At 45.6% G+C, this 16,854-nt stretch overlaps 1 protein-coding gene across 25 annotated transcripts in view; it reads left to right on the forward strand.

Moving 5' to 3' along the window:
- Positions 1-16,854, forward strand: part of FBRSL1 (fibrosin like 1) — a 519,147-nt gene that overhangs the window by 213,500 nt on the left and 288,793 nt on the right. For 20 of the 25 annotated variants that reach the window (XM_083803984.1, XM_083803995.1, XM_083804008.1 and 17 more), the window contains one exon: positions 11,540-11,641. The exons of 4 other annotated variants lie outside the window; for them this stretch is intronic. In XM_083803984.1, the coding sequence (XP_083660110.1) occupies positions 11,540-11,641 (102 nt within the window). Of the gene's footprint in view, positions 1-8,887; positions 9,010-11,539; positions 11,642-16,854 lie in introns of those variants that run through there. One more of the 25 variants, XM_083803997.1, reaches the window with a different exon arrangement.

Raw genomic sequence — 16,854 nt, forward strand, 5'->3', positions numbered from 1 at the left:
CTCAGGTAGCTTTGCACTGCCTGACGAGGGACAGCCAGCTGTGGGAGGAAGACCTCTGCCAGGGCAAGGACAAGTCCCAGGAGGTCTGGAGAGCAGGGGGTTGGTAGGGTACGAATTAGCAGTAAAAGCAAATCATGGGTCTGACTAGAATAAGGCAGCTGAAGTTAAAAGAAAAATATATGTTCTTTGCTAAGGCCAAGTGATAGCACAGCTTGTGCCAACCGTCCCTCAGTTCCCTCTGCATCCAAGGGGTGCTCCTCGAGTTAACACCAGCATTTCCTCCAGCTATGTGGGAGCCATGCTCCTGCCTTCTGTGGGGTCTCCAGACACAACAGAGGGGAGAAAGAACATTTCAGGGACCTGACTGCGGCCTGGTTTGTGCAGTGGCTGAGAACATTGAGTTTTAGGCCTGGTCCTGCAAGGTGGAAGACGTCTGCTGTCATTTCAACCACGCCACTGCAGTTTGATGTTGTGCTGGTGGTGGGCAAAGCGATGGGTTGGGTCTTGGCTGCCTTCCCCCTCGGCTGTGCTCATCCCCTGCCCGGCTGCAGGAGCCCGGGCTTTCACAGCCCGAGGGCAGGCTGTGGGCTCTGGCGGTTTGGTGCTGTGATCTTTGACAGGAACAATGTGAGATTCATCGCTCCTTGGGCAGCCTTTGTATTTGTTTACTTTGTTTCTTCTATTTATTTTTTTTTTTTTTGCTAGAGCTTATTAGTTGCATGTGTGGCTTTATCTGGAAAAAATTGCTTGCAACTTATGCATGCCTACAGTAGCATATGTTTTGTATATTGGGTTTATAGGGATGGTACTGATTCCTGAATTAATTTGAACAGCAAATTGTTGTTGTATCTGCACACAGTATGTCTTTTCTTTTTTTAACGTGTGTTATATGACACACATCTGGTGGTGTTTTAATTGCGCTATTGTGGTGCCTTGGAGTCCTCGCAGTGAATCTGAAACCCTCCTGCATTAAGCATTGGGTTTTTCACGTGGGACTCTGGAAGGGTTTGAGTGAATCCCTGAGAGAGAACGGGGATGCTTGCGTCCCTGCCTTGAACTATGGAAAAGAGCCCCAGTGTTTGCAGGCTGCCATGAAAAATGCTCCTGCACCACCGGGGTGATAACTTCAGCTCCCCACTCTAAGCAGGGGGAGCTCTGCAGTGCATCACACCTGGGTGCCTGTTGGCAGCTTTTGCTGTTCGTCCCGGCCATTCGGTAGATCTCTGGGCTCCAGGTAAGCAGGACTCAGAGCAGCTCAGGCCAGTTGTATCATGGGTCAGGCTGTAGCTGCTACCAGTGGTCAGTGCAGAAAAGCTCAGTTCCCTTGGGTGCCCTCGCTCCTCATAGCGTAGTGCAGCGTTGCTTCTGGAGGTGCTCTTTGCAATGAGGTGCGTCTTTCAAGGGATCCAGGCTGCTGCCTAAAACTGCCGTATTTACTTTTAAACAAATATGGTTGGCATCTGAATTTTATCAGCAGTGGCTTTGATAATATTTTTCCCAGATATTGATGAAACTATTGAAGAACTGCAAGCCTTGTTTAAATCATTTTGACATCTATAATAAACATTGATGATTGTTTATTGACACAATGTTCTGAGAACTCAGCCGATATGTTCCCCATTTAATATATGCTTTCTTGATATTTATACCATGCTAATTTTATCAGAATATTTTCCAGTATGAGTGCACCAAGAATTATAAATATATCATTTTTTTCTGGTTCCTTTTTCAACCAGACTTACCAAAGAAATGAAATCGGACTCATTCAAAAAGATTAATTTTTCCGAAAGCCTTGTTGTCTGAAATATGACTTAATTCAGTCAATTGAATCAAGGATTGTTTTTCTTCTGCTGCTCAAGCCTGGTATCAGGGTGATGTGCCCACAGCTGCCCAGACAATCCCAGTTGCTCTGTTGCAATATTTCCCTGACACTTTTTTCTTTTCAGTGGCTATTCCAAGATCTATTAAATAGATGAATAAATTAATAAAACATATTATCCGTGTGCACGTGATCTCCCATTCTTCTGGGGCTTGTGCACCAGGTCTGCACTTTGTTCTTAAAAAGTTTGTTCTTAGCAAATGCTGCTTAATATCTTTCTTTTGGTACCAGAAGCCTGGGGAGTGAGTCTCTTTTCTTTCCAAGAACAAAGCATGACTGCATTGAATGTATTTGCCTATCTGACACTCATTAGTAATGTGTTTACCTTTGGGGGATTTACTCTTAGTAAAATCGTCTTTGAAGGTTATCATCGTCTTTTGTCTTTGATTCAGACCTTTTACTTTTAATGGGTAGTATTACTAGCAGAGAAATACTGTGATGCACAGAGAATTTTTTCTTGGTTGAATTTCCTAACATATTTTGAAACATCTCCTGCAGCTTTGGACAATTTAATATGTATATTAAATCTACTTCTGCTTTGAACATCACAGCTGTTGATATTAGCCTTTAATAGATGGTATCTGTATGCATAGATGGCAGCAATGTTGAAGCTGTCAATTCTGATTGCCTCCTACATGGTGTTTAAAAGCATTGTGTAAACTCAGCCTAATTTAGTCCATTGGCTCCAGCTGAACACAGCACTCTCCTTGCTAGCTTGATGCTTAGTCCGTCATTCCTCGGTCCTGCTCAGAGCTGCTTCCCTTCCAGGGGTCCTTCCAGTACAGGCAGCTGCCCTAGTGCTGGTAAGACCTGATGCATCTGTTGTATGAGCCCGGAGCTGATCTTTAGCGTATCCCTTTCTTTCACATCACCAAAAAAAAAGTCCAAAATCAACTTCTCATTGGATGCATATTGGATGGCGCATTATAACCGAGAATCGCAGGTCCGAATCACCTTAATGTGCAACTTGAAGCTACAAATCTTATTTAGTAACTTGCTCAGAGGCTTTCAGCTCTCTCACAGGGTGTTTATTGGATGCTATGCCTGAAGACCTGTAGCTAAATTAAAGTGTAGTTGGGGCACCCGCTGGCTTAGCGTTATGACTGATGCAGTAATTATTAAGTGCTGTATTTTCCTTGATGGTGATTATGCATCTCCTTTGTCCAGCTATAGCTTTATCGTCATCTCCCAGTTTTACAGGCTGTATCTCCTTAGTGATGTGTCCTTTTTGTACCTACAGGTGCCTTCATTTACTTACAAACCCACCCAAAGGTGCCCCAGTGGGCTTATTTGGTTTCTCAGCTTTCTTTGCCGAGGGCGTTCAGGGTGTCTAGACTTTTTTTCCCGCGGTCGCTCACAGCTCGCCATTGATGGATCACCACTTGTAGGGTGGGTGCTGGTCTGTGATGGGTCGGGGGGGCGCTGTGCTGTAGCCCATGCATGCCAGCCCGTCGCCCTGTCACCACCTTGGGTGCTGAGTGTGCCCCACGGGGAGGACGGGCTGCGGCGTTGCGGCACGGAGCGCCACGCTGCGCCCTCGCTAGCTGTAACCTCAGCAGGTCTGCGCTGCCACGGCTTATCACTGACGTATGTCAAACCCAGCTTTTCCCAGCTGTCTCCTACCATCTGCCAAGTACGGCTGGGGGCACACAGTGTGCGGTTTGCTATGCAGGCCCGATGGCAGCTGGAAAATCGAGTGGTTTTGCCCGCCTAAGCACCAGCTCTTCTCCAAAATAAGCATTAGCCATTGCATCGCAGCGAGCCTGGCGCTCCTGAGAGCGAAGCGGTGCCGGCCCTGCTCCGCAGCCCGGGCCACCTGCCGGCATGGACACGGTGCAGAATGCCTGCAGCTGGTCCTGGGCCTCGGTCAGGCCACAGAAATGCTGACCCCACTGCTCCTCGCGGCCCCTGGGTGCAGGACACTAATGCAAAAGGCCTCTCCTGTCCCCGAGGGCATTGTCCTGTCCCCGCTCTTTGGTCACAGCTCTCAAAAATGGTGACACCAAGTGGGGTTTCTCTCCAGTTAGGTGCTTAGGAAGGCAAAGTGTAAAAACAAGCGTTAAGATGCAAAGCTGGGTTATTAATGAGTAGCTAACATTACTCGAGGAGCTGAGAAACCCAACAGCAGGTTTGAGTATTTTGACTTTCCACTAACACTATTGTTTGTTAGGGTAGGTTGTTACTCACCCCCCTGCAGCAGCTGACTGACAACCTCTAGACAGAAATCCTTTGCTAACGTGAAGTCACACTCCTGGCATCCCAGAGAGAGTGGCAAAAATTAACCAGGGGGTTACAGACTGGTAAACAGCAATACAAGATGTTTCAGTAACTCATCCAGAGAAAATAGGTAAGCCAGAATTAGAAACCAGTAGTTTGCATACTAGTCAAATGTGTAAACGCTAAGCTGCTAAGGATCGAATAAGCTTGTGAATTGATGTAAAAATAAAATTTCTTAAAAAGGGTAAATTTCCTTCTGTGCCATAACCTAGCAACTTGCTTTGTTTTGCTCTTTATCACAGTAAGTAAAAATGGACATGTCATATTTAAAATGAGTTATAGCTGAGATAGCTGATCACAACATCCGCAGCAGCACCACCCAATTAGAAAAACTACTCTAATCTAACCTGATGTTACTGTCATTTTTTAAAATGAGTCCTACTTCAATCATAAAATCCTCGGACCATAACATTGCTTTCTACACCATATGTCCTTATTTAGAGGAAAAAAATGATTGCACCCTTAATTCAAAGGGAACGTTTCCCTCTGAGCCAGAACTCAATAAAATGTATCAAAAAAATTGTGGAAAAGGGCAACCAAAGAAAATCAAATTGCAGCGTGTGAAACGATTTAAGGAGGGACCTGGGGAATACATAATCTCCAAACTGCCAAGTTAGAGCAAGTATAAAATATACAAACAAGCCTGATATTTTTCCCAGTTGATCTCATTACGAGGTATGCTTGGGATAGATAAATTTTGTTAGAATGCATTAAGGCTGGATTTTCAAGGAAACAAGTCAGAAGTAATGTGTTTAGCTGATTCCACCTTGTTTTGATACATGGGTCTTTTCAGGTTTAAAGAAGTACATTTTTAAAGCCAAATGGTTTGTTTTGTTTCCAGCATTAAAACCAGAGGCAACTTGGTGACTGTTTTTTTTTCCCTCCTGGAAAACAGACGTTTATAATTTCAGCATGCTCTTTAATCATTGGGGTAGAGCACTGGTAGTATGTTTCACTGCCACTTATTGTTGCCTGCTTAAAATACATTGAACTAGCCTTGAGTGCAATCCCTTAACAGACTGTTTCGTCCACAAATAGTACTTTTTCCAAGTCTCCAATACATCTTAATTTAATTGTCCATTTGTATTTATTAAGGCAGTTTACTGTCTCCTGCTGCAGAAAGCTGCTACTGCTGATAGTCCACCAAGAGAAATGCAAGCTTATCTGGGAGCTGATAATAAAATGCAAGCGTATGTTGGCAAAAAAAGTCTTCCCAAAATATTGGTTAAGCATCATTTTCTTGTTTGTTGGGAAGGGGACAGGCCATACAATTTCCTTTGATAAGTTTTTGGAACAGTTGCTTGTAGCAGTTCTTGTAGCCTTGGGGAATCCTAATCTTTGTTAGTACGAAACGTTATCTGCAGAAAAGTTTTCTTCCTTAGGCTGACCCTATAGAAAGGCAGAAAGGGTCCTTTGGCAGCGTGGATGACAGTCATTCTGCGCTGAGGAGATGTAAACTGGCATTCAGCAGCATGAGTTTAGAGAGATGAGTGCGATAAGGGGGGCTCATCCCCGCCTCTGGTCAGAAAGCTTGGATCTGAACCCCGCGACTTGGATGCCTCTCAGCTGTACCTTACCTTCACGTGGCCTGTGCCAAAATAGATTTGCCACGAAGTCAGTAAAATCTGAAGGCTGTGTCTGGTCTGTCCTTTCTCTCAACAGAAATGAAAGTTGATCTTCCAAAGCTCTTATCGGAATTAAACTTCTTTCTCGAGCACTTGACGCGTTCCTGGAGGGCCACGCTCGGGCTCAGTGTTGCAGGACCTCTTTGCCCCCTCCTGCCCTGGAAGGGGCACTTTTGTTCCCCAGGTGTAGCACGGAGGTGGTGGCTGCCATCCCTGCTGCTGGCAGAGGTGAGAGGATTAATGTATTAATAGCCCCACCGGAGCCACCAGAACAGGCGTCTCCGAGATGAATATTTTAATTATGCCTCTCCCCGAGGGCGTTGCTTCCTGTTTTTGCCTTCAGAACAGCACAGAAATGGGTTGCTGGGAATTCTTCTCCCTCCCATGTGTGTCTGCAAGACCCATTTTGTAAAGAGCAGACGCAAACCCAAGCAGGGGGAGAGGTTTAAAATCAGCCTGCTGTGGCTTTAAGAGAGAGGAAAAACTGTTAAGGAAGGAAAATAAAAATCCCACAGCCTGTTGTAGCAGCTGTAGCTTCAGATCGTGTGGAAAATGAAGGCAGATGATTCAATTTGGCCTGTGCCCCGAGTACATTTCCAAATGCTTCTGTGTGTGCGCAAGATAATGAACAAATATATTGAGATGGCACAAGATCAGTCCGAGCTTGCCGCTGCGCAAGCCGTGGAGCTCCCAGTAGGAGCGAACTAGCTGCACTGGGTTAATGGGGGTGAGGGTCGGGGAGCCCAGCACCTTTCAGAACAACTTAAGAAAAGAATTTGTCTCCTTTTGCCCCAGGCTCCCCGTGGCACTCAAACGGAGCTTGTGATAAATCGAAGTGTATTTATTAATAATGAGCGGGGGCAGCGTGCTCGTGATTCGAAAATAGGTGCACCAAATAAAAATGTGCTTTCCTCTGACATTGGGAAGGCGTAAGGAAATGGGGAATGGACTGATCTGCTATGATTAAAAAGCTGGGGCTGAGAACAGGCGCGGTGATAATGAAAAAGCCCTTTTTAGGGAGGTGAGACCCTGTTCTGCCCATTCATATATTCCTCCACCCACGCCCCATAAGAAGAAATAGGGAGGGGAGAGCTTTGGTGGGAGGAACGAAAAGGCAGCAGCAGTGCAGGATAGCAGGGCTGGACTTTAATGAGAGCGGAGTTATTGCTGGAATGAGTTATGATATTTAATCATGCTACATGATGTCCCACAGCGCAGGGTTCATAATTCTTGGCTCTGAATATGGCTTGGGACTGTCCGCGAGCACCTGCAGCATGCAAATGGCTTGCGGCCTCGCAGAGCCTCCTGTACCTTGCCCCCTCCCTCCTGCCAAGCCAGCCTGGTCTGCAGTGCTGGCTGGCTCCCGCTGGGGTGAAAACACGGTATTTTGTGTTCCAAAAGACAAATCTGTGATTTCTGGTAAAAACTGAGCCTCAGCTATTGCAGATAGCTGGGATTGCCTGCTGCCAGCTTTTCTCTGCGGTGTGCTGCCTTGTAGGGCGTGTTATTTATCCTGCAGAAGGCTCTGTCTGTTCTTCAAACAGCCTTGGTTTTAAATAATGCTTTTAGCGCATCCTGTTAACTTCAGCGCTGAAAGAGGCTCTGGCTAAGTAAATACTTGGGCACCTATTTAAAGGTTTTGCTGAATACGTACTGACGTGAATGTCTTGCTGACTTAGGATTTGGAGAAGGACAGGGTTTGGCCTTTGGAAGAGAGAAATTATCCAATAACTTCAGTCTTCCCCGTGTCCCTTTTCATTTTATTGCAGCTTAGCTGTCCTGAAGTGATGTAGTCACCCTACGTTTAAGAAAAGGATCCCTTCCACACCCAGGTCTCAGGAGCCGACGCTGGAGAGCACCTTTCAAAGACCCTTGTCGAGCTTTGGGTGTTGGCGTTATTTGGAGACTTTTTGCTTCTCAGATGACTCCTGAAACATTATGAGGAGACCTAGAGGCTACGCGATCAAATATACTCAAATTTGGCCCACATATGCAGCTGCATACCTGCTGCTCCCTTAGTGTCTGTTTGGGCTCAGTTACACCGGCTGGAAAAGGCCGTCTGGCAGGGCCTGAGGAGGGCTGCTCGCTGCCACCCAGCCAGGGCTCAGCGGTGTGCTGTCTGGGTGCTCTCAGGTCGGCAACGTCAGCAAGCTGCAGAGGGGTCTTCCCTCGATGGTGTGTGTTAGCAGTTGTAGTCCTTTTCTGTAGGGAGCTATTTTCGGACTGCCCTCTCCTTCTCAAGTGTACGTTGAGGTTATTTGGCTCCTATCCTTAAAATACTTAATAACGGTGGCAGGTGTTGCTCTGATGTCTGCGTGAGCCTCTGGCAACGTGTTGTATGAGAAGGCGCAACGTGTTTTTCCTGTGCGTTCGTGACATTGCTTGCTGGCGGCTGTGCCATGGGTCTGTACTGCGGTGAGGTGCCCGGGACCCCCCAAGGGGTCCTGCAGCGGGGCTGGAGCCCACCTCACCTCTGCCCGCAGAGCTTGGGCAGCCTGCCATGGTGCGGGGACATGCATCCACCTCCCATTTCGGAGGGAGGACAATTGTAGCTTTATAGTAAAGCTCAGTCAGGGAGTACAGCTGGGAGGAATTTCTGCAGCTCAGGCAAAACCACCCAGAGCAAAGGACTGGAAGCCAAACAGCCAAGCTAGAAGCAGCATTGGGAAAGAAGCTTCTGACCAGCTTGCTGTGATACCCCGGTATGCAGAGAGTGGCCATGAAACCAATGCATCCATTTAGCAGAACAACTTGTCCTCCTAGTTGGGTCCTGCATGTGGCTCATTAGGGTAATTACTGATGAATTAAGGCAGCTTGGCTCAGCACTCGGGCTGCGGGTGTGCAGGCTCCCCTGCTGGCAGGCAGCAGGTGTAAATGAACAAGATCTGTCAAAAAGGCTGATGACCCTCTTAATTCACAGCAGCAAACTGGGGACAGAGGTAGTGCAGCAAGTTTAATAATTGATATTTACTTGGAAAGGTTAATGGCAGCAGTGATGCTTCTAATTTGCTTGCCCGTGCAAGACCTTGTCAGGTCAAATTGTCTCAATTTGTTACCATGTGTGTAGGTGTAGTTTTCCTTTAATGAAATTTGGAGAAAAGGAACAGGTGGTGTTGGGAGCATACTGTAACTTAAGAAAAACAGCAAAAGATTGGAGTCTGGGAACAGGTTGGATAAGTCTGTGCGAACTTTAAACAGCTGACAACTTAGTCCCTTGGAATAATTCTGGTGAGCATTTGCGATCAGGAAAATTTAAGGATTCGGAATGATGTAATTTATTTTTCCTTTAATTTGCCACTGTCTTGTTGTTTATGTCAGAAGTGTAATAATTTTGACAGGCTTTGATGTGCTGCTAGGTGGAAACAGTAGAGTTATGGGTCAGAAAGACAGGGAATTTAGCAGGTATTTCTGTACCATATTTAAGGAAATTGTAATTCTGTTCAGTAATGGTTAAATAGTTCCCATCTCAGGGAAAAACAAAGTGTCTGCTAGATGCTCTGAAATTGGCAGGTTAGATGCTTTACATCCAAGAGTTTCAGAAGAACTGGCTTATGACTGGGAACTAGTGGAGTTGGGATTTGAGCAAGTGCAGGAAGACACAGATGACTGAAGAAAGCTGGTGTGCCAGTGTTTTTGAAAGGCTGTAATTAATTGGGTATTGCCATTTACCCTATTGGCTTGGCATGAATCCTAGGCAAGATAATGGGATAACTGAAATCATAATTGCTTAATAAAGACCTAAAAGAGAATAAAATAAGTGAATGTCAATCATTTGAGGTATTTTGAAAAAGAAATCATTTCAAATTTACTTAATTATATGTGGGATTTAAAATGTGATTGATAGTGGCCACAGTATTGATGTAATATAGTTAGATTTCTGTGCTCGATGTTGTTGGCCTTTTTATTAAGGAAGCAGAACAATGTGGATTAAATGTGAAGGACTCAAGCGGGTTATTTCCTGCCCTATTACAAGATGCTGATAGTTGTGAATGCAGACTTGCCATTGGCTGGAAATGCTTCTAGCAGATCCCAGCAGCGATTACCTCTTGTTGTTGTGTTGTTTTAACATTTTGGTGAGAAAAGATGAAAAATCACTCTTGATAAAAGTTTGCGGGTGGACAGCGTGTTGGGAGGGTATTACGGTGAATGCGATGGACCGCTGATGCTGGGAATGGCAGTTGTGTGACAGGGTGGCCCTGAGCAAATCTGTATTTCTAACACTTGATGTGGCTGAGTCTGAAAGTCCTGTCCTCAGAAAGAAAGTGTATTGATGAGGTGTGTTGTGGCAGAAAGACATGCGGAGTACGGGCTGAACCAGAAATGGGTTGTCGCCTGAACATAAGTGTGAGACTGCCTCTGTCTTTTAATATACAGGCCTATACCCAACTGCGTACTGCAAGCTAGATGAGTACTGGAGATCATTCTGCACATAGTATCCTGAATGCTGTATTAAAATATTCATAGTAATAGAGGCGCTTAGCTGGCAGTGATACCCAACATCGGTGGGAGCGCAGAGATCAGCGTGGTCTCGGTGCCAGCACTGTGCCTGTGCCCTGCCAAACGGCACAGCCGCTTGGACATGTGGGGCTTGCCAGAGCCCCGCGAGCAAACCCTTCTAGCTCGGAGCTGGAGACTGTACTGAAATAGGATGGGAAGAAACAAGGGGATTTTATTGCCATTAAAAAGTACCAATTTGTACAAGCCGACATTTTAAATAGTGTAATTTAAATGGAACCAAACTGATATGAATAGAACCTATTAATAAATTAAACACTTCTTTCCACCCAATATTTCACAAGGGAATTAACAGAATAATTTGTTAGTAAATGAGCCCAGGAATGAAGCTGTGAATGACATATCTATCCTATCCTTCTCCTCCCCTGGTAACACGCTTTGCAGATGTAAGTGGAAAGTTGTGTGATTTCAAACATTGTCGATTCTCACTTAGTGTCCTATGTACAAACTGAACCAAAACTTCCGGAGGGATGATTTAGTGGTTAGAGAACCAGCCTTGGCTGTAAGAGTTAATCACGCTGTGCTTCAGATGCCCCTGAGCAAGGTGCTTCAGGCCCTTCCCTCAGCATTTGGGCACCGGCCTGTTAGGCAGGTGCCGGCCTCTCAGTGTGGTGGCTAGGGGCCTCTCAGTGTGCTGGCTAGGGGTGGTGGCCCTGGGGCATGTCTGGGCCCCTTCGAGGGTCCAGGCCTCAGCCTGCAACTTGGAAGAGGTGAAGAACCTCCTGGCGGAAGGGGAACAGTGAGCGCCAGGTGCCAGTGTTAGGCTTTCCAGGGACGCCCTAAACCTGAGGGCAGAGCCATGGCCGCTGCAGCGCAATGGCTGCGTCTGACCGGAGCCCCTTGAGGAAACCCATCGCGGCCTAAACGCTTGAAGGCCGCCTGAATCAGCCGTGGTCCAGCAGCAAGTCACAGTGCTCAAACTCTGATGAGGTTTGCTGGTAGCAAAAAGTGCAGTGGGTTTGTCTGCCTGCTCCCCTCACCGCGTCGGGCCCTGGGCCTGTGGCGCGGCCTGGCCTGCCTCCAGGAGTGCTAAAAGCGCCCCTTCCTCACACGTTTACGAGAGGGAGTGTGGACACATGGGGTCAAGCCCAACTTCAGAGAAGCCCCATGAGTTCAAAAGCATCCTCTTACACGGTGCTGTGGGCATAGGAGTAAAACATTGGATAAACCACTGTTGGCGACCTCGGGAACAGGTGGCAGTGCTTGAAAATCTCCTTTTTCCCCCTCCTTCTTCTCCCTCTAGATGAAGGTCCCTACAAGCAGAAGTGGCAGAAATAGCGAGGAGGACAGCATCAGGGAGGCCACAAGCTCTCAGCGGAGCAGCTCAAGGGACCGTCTCAGTGATGTAAGTACCATTCAGGAGAAAGCATCGCTTCATTGCAGCAATTCCCGCTGCTGACATGGCTTTTCATAAATCTTGCTGAACAAATGTTGGCATCCAGAGGTCACTGTGTAATAACTTTTTTTTATGTCATGATTGAGTGTTATGGCATAAGTGGTTGAGCTGCCTCGCAAACACTATAATCATGGTGCAAATAATATGATAAGCGAAAGATCAGAAATGGGAAAACAAAATGGAATTGTTATTCCTCAGGGAAAAACGGCTTGATGTTTTGTTTTCTTTTCTCAAAGAAGTTGTGTTAAAAAGCTTTTTACAGTATTTTTGGTTTTAGCTACTGCACGTAATTACGTAGTTTGGGAGCAAAGTCAGTTCATCTAATTTTATGCTTCCTGCCTCCAAGTTATGAAAGGTTTTGGGGGAGAGCTGTCTTTCTCTCAGGAAATTTGATGGTACGTTGAGTGAAATGTTATGATAAAACAAAAGCAAATGGTGCCTTAGTGTGTAAACACACAAATGGGCTTTTGAGTCACCAAGAAATCAATGGCAGTGCTGGGATAATTTTATATGAAGGCTTTTTGTGTTAGCAATTAGCATTTCGCCTTCATTAAAACATGATTTTTTACTAATTAGGACCTTTCCCGTTAGGAGAGATTTAAATGAAGAACAATAATCAAACGCTGGCACGAGCATGTCTGAAATATTAAATTTGCCATTTCAATGGCAAGCCACAGAAATCCCAGAGCGAGTGGTTTTCATGTTGAGTTCTATTAATGTAAAATATGCTTCATAACTAAAACCTGTCACAGAAAACGGCTCACACCAGCTAAATTCAATTGGACAGTTAATTTAGCTTTAAAATTGAAAACACTACCTCCGCTTCAGGATGCAAAAGGAAGAGGGGGGGAAAGCCTTTGATAAGTGTAATGTATTTGCTATTAAGGCTTTCAGAGCCCATTCTACAGGAGGAGAAGGGAGAAAAAGGGGAAAAAATGGCTCCCACAAATGTGTTTAAAAGCTGAAAGTATTTATTAAAAATGTCAGCAGAAAAGTGCTTTTGGCAGATTAAAGCGGGATTCAGCTTGACAGCTCTGACAGGGAAATGTGACGGGGGAAAATTCTCTCTACATGTTTGGAGTGTGAATGGGGCGCTGTAAACAGCCCCCGCAGTGGGAGGAAGAGAAAAATAACCCTGTCCTGTGATCTGCATCCAGGACTGCGAGCCCACGCTCCGCCGGGGGGACAGGTGGGGAGGGGGCCCTGGGGCAAATCACCCTACTGCAGGGCGTCTTTGGCAGTGTTATTAGGCAATAATGGTCTCAATTTTGTACATATGTATTGATGTGATCCTCTCCTTTCCCTCCCCGTGGCCGCTCTTGACAGGTATGTGACCAGAGGTGCCTCATAGCGCTGCTGTGTGGTGCTGTGGGGGCGTGGGAGAGGAATAACATATTCAGACCCAGCGATTAGCTTAGGTCAAAGCGTTAAGTGGTCTCGGAGACTTTTCTTGTTAAGCCAATGCACTTCCCGTTTTTTCTCCTCCTTTCACTTTGCCCCCAAAGTTACAGGCTGAGCCTGTAGGAATTGCATTTGAGTGCCTAATTCCCTCGAAATCTTCAAAGGCAGTTAATCAGCCAGTGAAATTCAGGGGGAAATAGGCACTCCTCTTTTCTTAGTCAATGGGGACATTTGGGCAGTGCCTCAAGGCCAGGGCACACTTCAGAGCTTTGCTGAAGTTGCTCTCGTGACCCGACGACCCGTTGCAAATGAGAATTTTTTAAATTAGTAATTAAACAGTTTGAAAAGTAAGGTTCATGAATCACAGAATGCTCTTCGTTCATTACTTGACGAGTGCAATTTAGCTTTAATTACGTACAACGCTTCCTTGCGTACTAGTAAATGTTCTGTAGTCTATTTAGTGACTGTCAGAAAGTCTTAGCAAGTCCCACGGGTGCGGTTGGATGGTTTTCCCCATTTGTGTGCGGAGGAATAAGGCAGCAGATTTTTTCTTTTTTGTGGAGAGGGAGCAGGGAAGGGGGAGATGATGATGATGTGCTGCTGAGCATCAATTTGTGCAGGATTTTCTGTCCAGCACCCCTGGTCCCTGCGCTGCTCGCTCTGAAGCTGTATTTCCTGGCACTGTTTAAATAGGTGGTGGGCAGCTGAACTGAGGCAAGCTCTTCCATGTGGCACTGAGAATTAAGAAGCCCCAGGGCAGTAAGGATGTAAAGGGAAGGCACGGATGGTTTCTCCTCATGGCTGGTGGTTACACATCGAGGTTCTAGCACGCGGCTGCGCTGGGGGTGGCCGCGTTCCTTGCAGATGGATGTGTTGCGGCTGCAGGCACCTGGGCTCTTTCTCGCTATCCCCAAGTAGCTCTCCTGCTGTTTCTTGGTGCATTTGGCCTTGAGGACTTCTTTTCATGCTGCCTTTCCCTCCCATCCCTGTTCCCATTAACTTGGGCGAACAATGAAGTAAATGAGGCAGGAGGTAGCAGGTTTGGCTGCTGTACGGTGACACACAGCAGGTGTGGTGGGAAATGTGTGCATGAAAGTGTCAGCTACAGCGTTCAGCGTTGCCACCTTAGGAGCACGGGAGTCCTCCCTCCGGCTTTATTGTTGGTCTCCATTTAGAAGGCGCTATTATGAACAGCTTAGCTCCTCTGTGTGATTTGTTTCTCGAGGTGACTTGTTCAATGGGATGCCAGTAAGTTGTTCTTTATTTACATTAATGCATGTCATTAGTCTCTAATGGACCATGAAGTCAAGAGGTGGCCCGGTCTGTCGTGAAATAATTGCACTCTAAAGAAAGCTGAAGCAAATGATTGATTGTGTCTTGCACATGCACACACAGAGCTATCAGTCTATCCACAACAAAATGCAGAGCATTTTGCTGCTGCTTTGACACAATGAAACTTCTGTGGGGGGAGAGTGCTGTGACTTCATAGTAAAACAGTAATTGTCTGTGTTGTATAGTCCGTCTTTCCAGACATTACTCTGAGTGCCATTTATTATGCATCATTGGGAAAAATGCTTATTATGATCAAGTGAAATCATCGCTGGCTGCAGAGGTGTGATTTGTTGAGGCTGGTTTCTTCCTTTGGACGATGAAACTTCTGAATGGGAAAGCAGAGAAGTTTTAACCCAGCTTTGCACAGCAGATTGTGTGGTTTGGGGGACGGGATGGGAATTTGCCACTTGTTTATGTTCCCAGTGTTGATGTAAAGTTCCCTTAAAATCTATTATTAAGCTGACATCCCTATTACACATGTACTTGCAGGTCCTCTGCAACCAACGCAGAGTCAACAGCTTTTTTCCAAAATGGGATTTTCCTCTGCTGTCCTTTATAGTGAGGTAATTGGAAGTTACCAGAGAATTAAGAGCCAGATAAGCCATATTGCTATTTTGTTGTGTTGACCCAAGTAAAAGTGGAAGGCTTGGGCATTTTGTTTTGGTTTTCCCCATGTTCTGTAATTGTCCTAATCTTTTCTGATGTTCTGAACAGTCCAAAAATCCACACGGAGCCTTGTATAATGGCTTTTAAAAAAAAGGTTTTTATCTTTTTCTTGACCCATCAGCTTAAGAACTGCCTGCTTTTTAATGGATTTTCTCCCTCACTAAATTGAATGGATCGTCCCTCATTATCATTTAAATAGAAGCCTCACTCCCTGTGAACATGGAAAATTTGAATGTGGTAGTAGAGCTGTGATAATTTGAAATATTCGGAAGGTGGGGGCAAGGAGGGGGAGCAGGCGGCAGAGTGCAGAATTGCTGAATGTAATTGTCATGGATTCTCAATTTTGTTGCCACAAGATGGGAAAATAGACTAATAATTGTCTTCCAACCCTAGTAGAATAGTTGCCCTAGTTAGCTGAAGCTAACACTCTAATTGTCATGGGGGCACAGAGATGAATGAGGATGTATGCAGGGCACAGCCAGGGCTAAATTGAGTGATATACTAAGGCAAAGAGCAAATTGGCAATTATTGGCCCAGCTGAAAAGGTTGGCAGGTGTGCTGCTTTCTCACGAGCCCTTAGGGGGAAATTGGAAATATAAAATATCGACCATAAATACTCACTGATTAGGAAATATGTTGCAAGAGGTGCTGGCCACTTAAGAGTCAAAACTCTCCTTTTCAAGGGATTGACTTGAGCTGTACAAAAAAAAAAAATCAGCAAGCGCTGCTTCTAAGTTGTTCAGAGCTTTTTCCTCTTATCTCCCATCCCCCAGGCAATCTTCTCTAATTTTCCATCATGCTATCCTCGTATGTTTGTTTGTTTTTCTTTAAACGTAATAAACAGAAAGCATTCTTTTAGGAAATGCAGAGATTTCCCTCTCTCTAAATGTTTTTTGATAAGTATTTAGCATATTGTATAGACTAGATATAAAATTCTCTCTTTGGTAGATGAATACAAAATAATTTCTGTGATTTCTGATTCAAACAGTTCACTGTGATCTGCCTTTCTTTGTGTGCCATCACAGTCCCTATCTCCCCCTTCCCTCCTACTTTCTCTACCACGCTTTCCCTCCCGGGGCAGGGGGATTAAAGCAGCGGCAGGGTACAAAGCCGCAGGTCCATTACGTGTGCCTAAGGCTGAAGTACCTTGCCAGGAGCATGATCAAAAGAGCCTCTGAAGTGAGAGTTGGACCACAGTTGCACCACAGGTCCACATTTATCCACTTTACAAACTGTGAGACGTGTGGGATGCCTGGTCTCGGCTCTAGGCAGGGCGCAACACAACAGAAGAGCTCGGTGTGTTTAACACCAGGAGAGGCTCGGTGCAGGTAGTAAGGGATGATGCTGAGGGTGGTGCTCTAGAGGAGTTTTTCAGAAGGCCTGGGATAGCAAAATGCTGTCTGCAAACTCTTTGGGGCAGATCCTGTCCATTGTTTCCTACATGTAACACGCTAGAACCTGATTCCTGGTCAGAAGAGCAGAATAAGCAATGTAGAGCTTGGTGAAATATAGGCTAGTTTTAAGACTCCTCATCAAACCATGAATCTTGGGAAACTGGTTTGAATATACACACAAGTACTATGAAACCTTTCAAGTCTCTTTCTTCTGGAAGAGAAAATTAATATCCCTACAGTGTGCTATCTCCTTTTATCTTTGTGTCCTGCAAAATGCTGAATGCTCGCATTCCACTGCAGCTGAAATTACGAGCAAAGTTTCAACGATTTACATGAAGCTTTGGGTGGTAGAGCACAGCTTGGAGGAAA

This window comes from Anser anser (genome assembly GCF_964211835.1).
Source record: "Anser anser genome assembly, chromosome: 18".
NCBI classification, from domain to species: domain Eukaryota; kingdom Metazoa; phylum Chordata; class Aves; order Anseriformes; family Anatidae; genus Anser; species Anser anser.